General features: G+C 40.2%; 2 protein-coding genes across 2 annotated transcripts; both read right to left on the reverse strand.

Annotated features, from left to right (window-relative positions):
* Positions 1 to 242: 242 nt before the first annotated feature.
* Positions 243 to 2,251, reverse strand: LOC130680113 (DENN domain-containing protein 1B-like). The gene is given in 2 exon segments (XM_057490227.1): positions 243 to 1,523; positions 1,526 to 2,251. Coding segments are annotated over 2 exon segments (939 nt in total). The 5' UTR covers positions 2,235 to 2,251; the 3' UTR covers positions 243 to 1,293.
* Positions 2,252 to 2,619: 368 nt separating this feature from the next.
* LOC130679767 (olfactory receptor 14A2-like) lies at positions 2,620 to 3,537 on the reverse strand. The gene has a single exon (XM_057489204.1). It carries the CDS (start codon positions 3,535 to 3,537, stop codon positions 2,620 to 2,622), a length of 918 nt encoding a protein of 305 aa, XP_057345187.1.
* Positions 3,538 to 3,759: the final 222 nt, after the last annotated feature.

Consider the following 3,759-nt stretch of genomic DNA (forward strand, 5'->3'; position numbering starts at 1 on the left):
TTTAAAAGGAAAATGAAAAGAAAAATGTCGCTTATAAAGATTAGTTGAGTACTTAAATGTGGCAAAATTCAGGTGAAGTGGAACTTTTGGCTTTTCCCCTATGAACTTGAAATCAATCCCTTTAAAAAAAAATTTAACAACTAAAATTAATCATTAATTTTGTCTTTGAAACTCATTTTTGTTTTAACTGATGTTCAATAATTTGAGTATGATTATACTTACTGTAGTACGAATGACTGGTTTTCAGTCTTTTAAAGAATAAGACCCTCTAACTGTTAATAATTTTTTAAGATTCCTCATGTCAGATATGCATATATGTACAAGTTCTATGATGCTTTCTACTGATGTAGAAATATACACAGTATTTCTAAAAGATTAGCATGCAAATTAGACATATGTATCTATACAGCTGATCTGCCTATACATTTAAGGACTCATACTAATGACTCAGTAACTCCTCAGAAGTATAAGAACCACAGGATGTGAACCACTGATTTGGAGTTGATTTAGAAAGGACATTTATTAGAGCTTCCTAATTTATGATAGGGTTTACACACCTGAAAGATAGACAGGGATGGTACAGAAATTCTCATTTTACAAAGAAAGATAGAAGTCTAGAGACACTAAGGAAAGAGGTCATGGTAACACAGCTTAATAATGGCAGGACTGCCTATTAGATAGAAGGTCATATTACTTAATAATACTAACTCAATGTTTTTTATCCATTACAACTTATCTCACGATGGAAGGGCAGTGTAATGATTTTCATAAAGTCAGACTAAACACTTAACCAATATTTCAGGGAGAGAAACAAATATATTTTGACTTATACCTTTCCGGACCATCTAAAAAGGTGAAATGGTGGCTACAATTCTATATAATAATCATTTTAAGGGTACTAAAGAAAAAAGAAATGACACTAGCTAGGATATGCTAAACAGAGAAGCCCACTTAGAAAAGTGTTATGTATTAGGAAGACAATAAATTTCCAAATATCACAGAAAATATCACAGAATTTTCAAGTTCTAATATTTTAAAACTTTCATTTTGTACCTGTCATTTCTAAACACATTAATAAACAAAATGCTAAATTCTTAATGATCTTAATAAGAGTGGTAGTTAATTTAAAATGCATTAATACAACTCATTAATTAGTTAAGAGATAAGTACTCAAATTTTAGAACAAAAAAGCTGGTAATGCAAAATAATGTGGGAAATATTAACTAAAGGCTGCTAAAAGAACCAAAAACCAAAAGTCAAGAAACTGGAGAGGGGACACAGTGTAGAAGACCTTTATGACGCTTTTTTAAGGTGCGATAAAATGTTTCTTTTTCTGCCCCATTCCAAAGAAACATAAAAAAGCAAATTAAAATAGCGATGAAATGAAGCGCTTACAGGTTTGTATCTCAGGGCATCTCTGTAGGACCCAAACAAAGCAGCCTGCGCCCTAAGAAAGGCCCTAGCTACTCCGTCCCCAGTAGCGGTAGACTGCTTCTTCAGTTTGTTTTTCAGGGCCGAGACCAGCAGTAGTCCAGCAGGTGTGGGGGGAGCACCGGGATGTATATATGCTGCCAATACATTGGATAGAGCAGCGCAGCTGATCCGTGGAGACAGGCAGTTAAGGCGCTCAGCTTGCTGGAGGTGACCAGGACGCGCCGCTCGTGCAGCATGCTGGCGTACAGCTGCAGCATCTTGTTCACATCCACCGCGACGAAGTACTCCGTGAGATTTCTACTCTCAGGTATTGTTGGGAGGCCAGTTACATCAGGGGCAATGAAGTACGAATGCACACTCAAGGGGACAGAAGTGTTTGCCTCTGGTATTGGGTGGTTATACAGGCATTTGAGAGTTTCATTCAAATCATTTTCCAGTTCCTTAGCCAAGTAATCTGCCAGAGTATTTAGAAGCTTGTAATATACTTCAAACCAAGGCAGGTAACTAAGGATGCATAAGCAGATTCTGCCTCCTGATGTAAGTCTGCAGAATCCAAATCTCTGTTTACTTTCAATGTCTGTCAGGACGAAGGTAAAGTGCTGTCCAACTTGATTCTGAGACACTCTGTCAACGTCGAAGGGGAAGCAGAACTTGGGCACAGTCTGTAGTACCTCCTGATCTCCAAAGTCCTCTGGAAATTTCCACAAAACCATCGGATCTTCATTTTCTGAGGCATGACATTTCACTTTCAATACCAAGTCAAAGGTTCTCTCTGGATTTTCCCTGGTCCTGCGGTCCATGGCTTCATGTCGGGCCGGGCCGTGTCGGCGACCTCTGCGACCGCGGCGCCCTCCGCCCTCCGCCGCCGGGCCGCGCCTCTGGGTTCCGGCGAGCGCGGCCGCCGCAGCCGCTCCGGCCTCCATAGTATTTCTGAAGCCTGCTTTATTTAGATAGACTCTAGGTAACAAATATGCCGTTCTTATACATTCTGAGATTATAACTATTGATAAATAATTATAACACTATCAACATTACTTTAGCATTTCAAATAAAACAAACACTTTAGTTATGTATAGACAGCAATATCTACCCTAGATTACAAAAAAACCTATATAACTTGTTATGTCATGGAATTTAGCTTATAGATACTATTTCTATTGTCTTTTCCTGGAGAATCTACCATGGTTAGTTTCCATAAAATCTTGCACAAGCTGCCTTGATTTCTTTGTTTCTTAGACTGTATATTACTGGGTTCAAAGATGGAGGGAACACGGTATAGAAAGCAGACACCAAAAAGTCCACAAAATTTGGGGAATCAGGGACTGGCTTTAGATAGGCAGTGGTGCCTGTCACAATAAATGTTGTCACAACTATGAAATGGGGTATACAGGTGGAAAAGGCTTTTGACCGTCCTTGTAATGATGGCATTCTCAGCACTGTCTTAAAAATGTAAACATGTGAAAGTCCAATGGACACCAAACAGAAAAGTGCATACATGACACCAACTGCCACACTAACATCAATGGTGAAATGAGTCTCTGAACAAGAGATCTTAAGTAGGGAGGGCACATCACAGAAAAACTGAGGGAGTTTTCTGGAGCCACAAAAAGATAAAGAGAAAGTTCCAGCTGAGTACAAGACCCCAAAGATGCTCCCAAGGACCCAGGAGGCAGCTGCCATCTTCACACAGACTCCCCTGCTCATGAGGACAGCATAGTGCAGTGGGAGACAGATGGCCACATAGCGGTCATAGGACATGGCTGTTAGAAGGAACAGCTCAGACCCAGCAAAGTGAATCACTAACAACACCTGTGACACACATTCCGAGTAAGAAATGAGGTTCCTGTGTGACAGACAATTCAGAATAAATTTTGGAACTGTGACGGAAATGAGACAAGCATCAATGGATGATAAGTTCCTCAGGAAGAAGTACATGGGGGTGTGAAGACAGTGGTCCAAGGTGACAAGGATGATGATGAGAAGATTCCCCAGGAGGGATGCCATGTAAATCAGCAAGAACAGAAAGGCAAGGGAAACCTGGAGCTCCCTGGTGCCAGAGAATTCCAGGAGGAAGAAGCCCGTCAGTGCAGTGAAGTTGGTCATGTTTCCCGGTCTGTTCACACTGTATTCACAGTGAATCGCACTCTACAAGGGATGAAGAAAGATAAGGACACACATCGGGCTCATGTTTGTCTTCCTTCTAATAATTCCTGCCTCATTCCTGTATGAATTCATCTATTTTGTGTTTATAAGGCATGCATGTTTTACTCTCCCTAATATATGTTAGGGCTTATGCCTTCCTCAAACTGCCATTCCTAACATGTG

The sequence above is a fragment of the Manis pentadactyla genome, chromosome 12 (genome assembly GCF_030020395.1).
Source record: "Manis pentadactyla isolate mManPen7 chromosome 12, mManPen7.hap1, whole genome shotgun sequence".
In the NCBI taxonomy this organism is placed as follows: Eukaryota; Metazoa; Chordata; class Mammalia; order Pholidota; family Manidae; genus Manis; species Manis pentadactyla.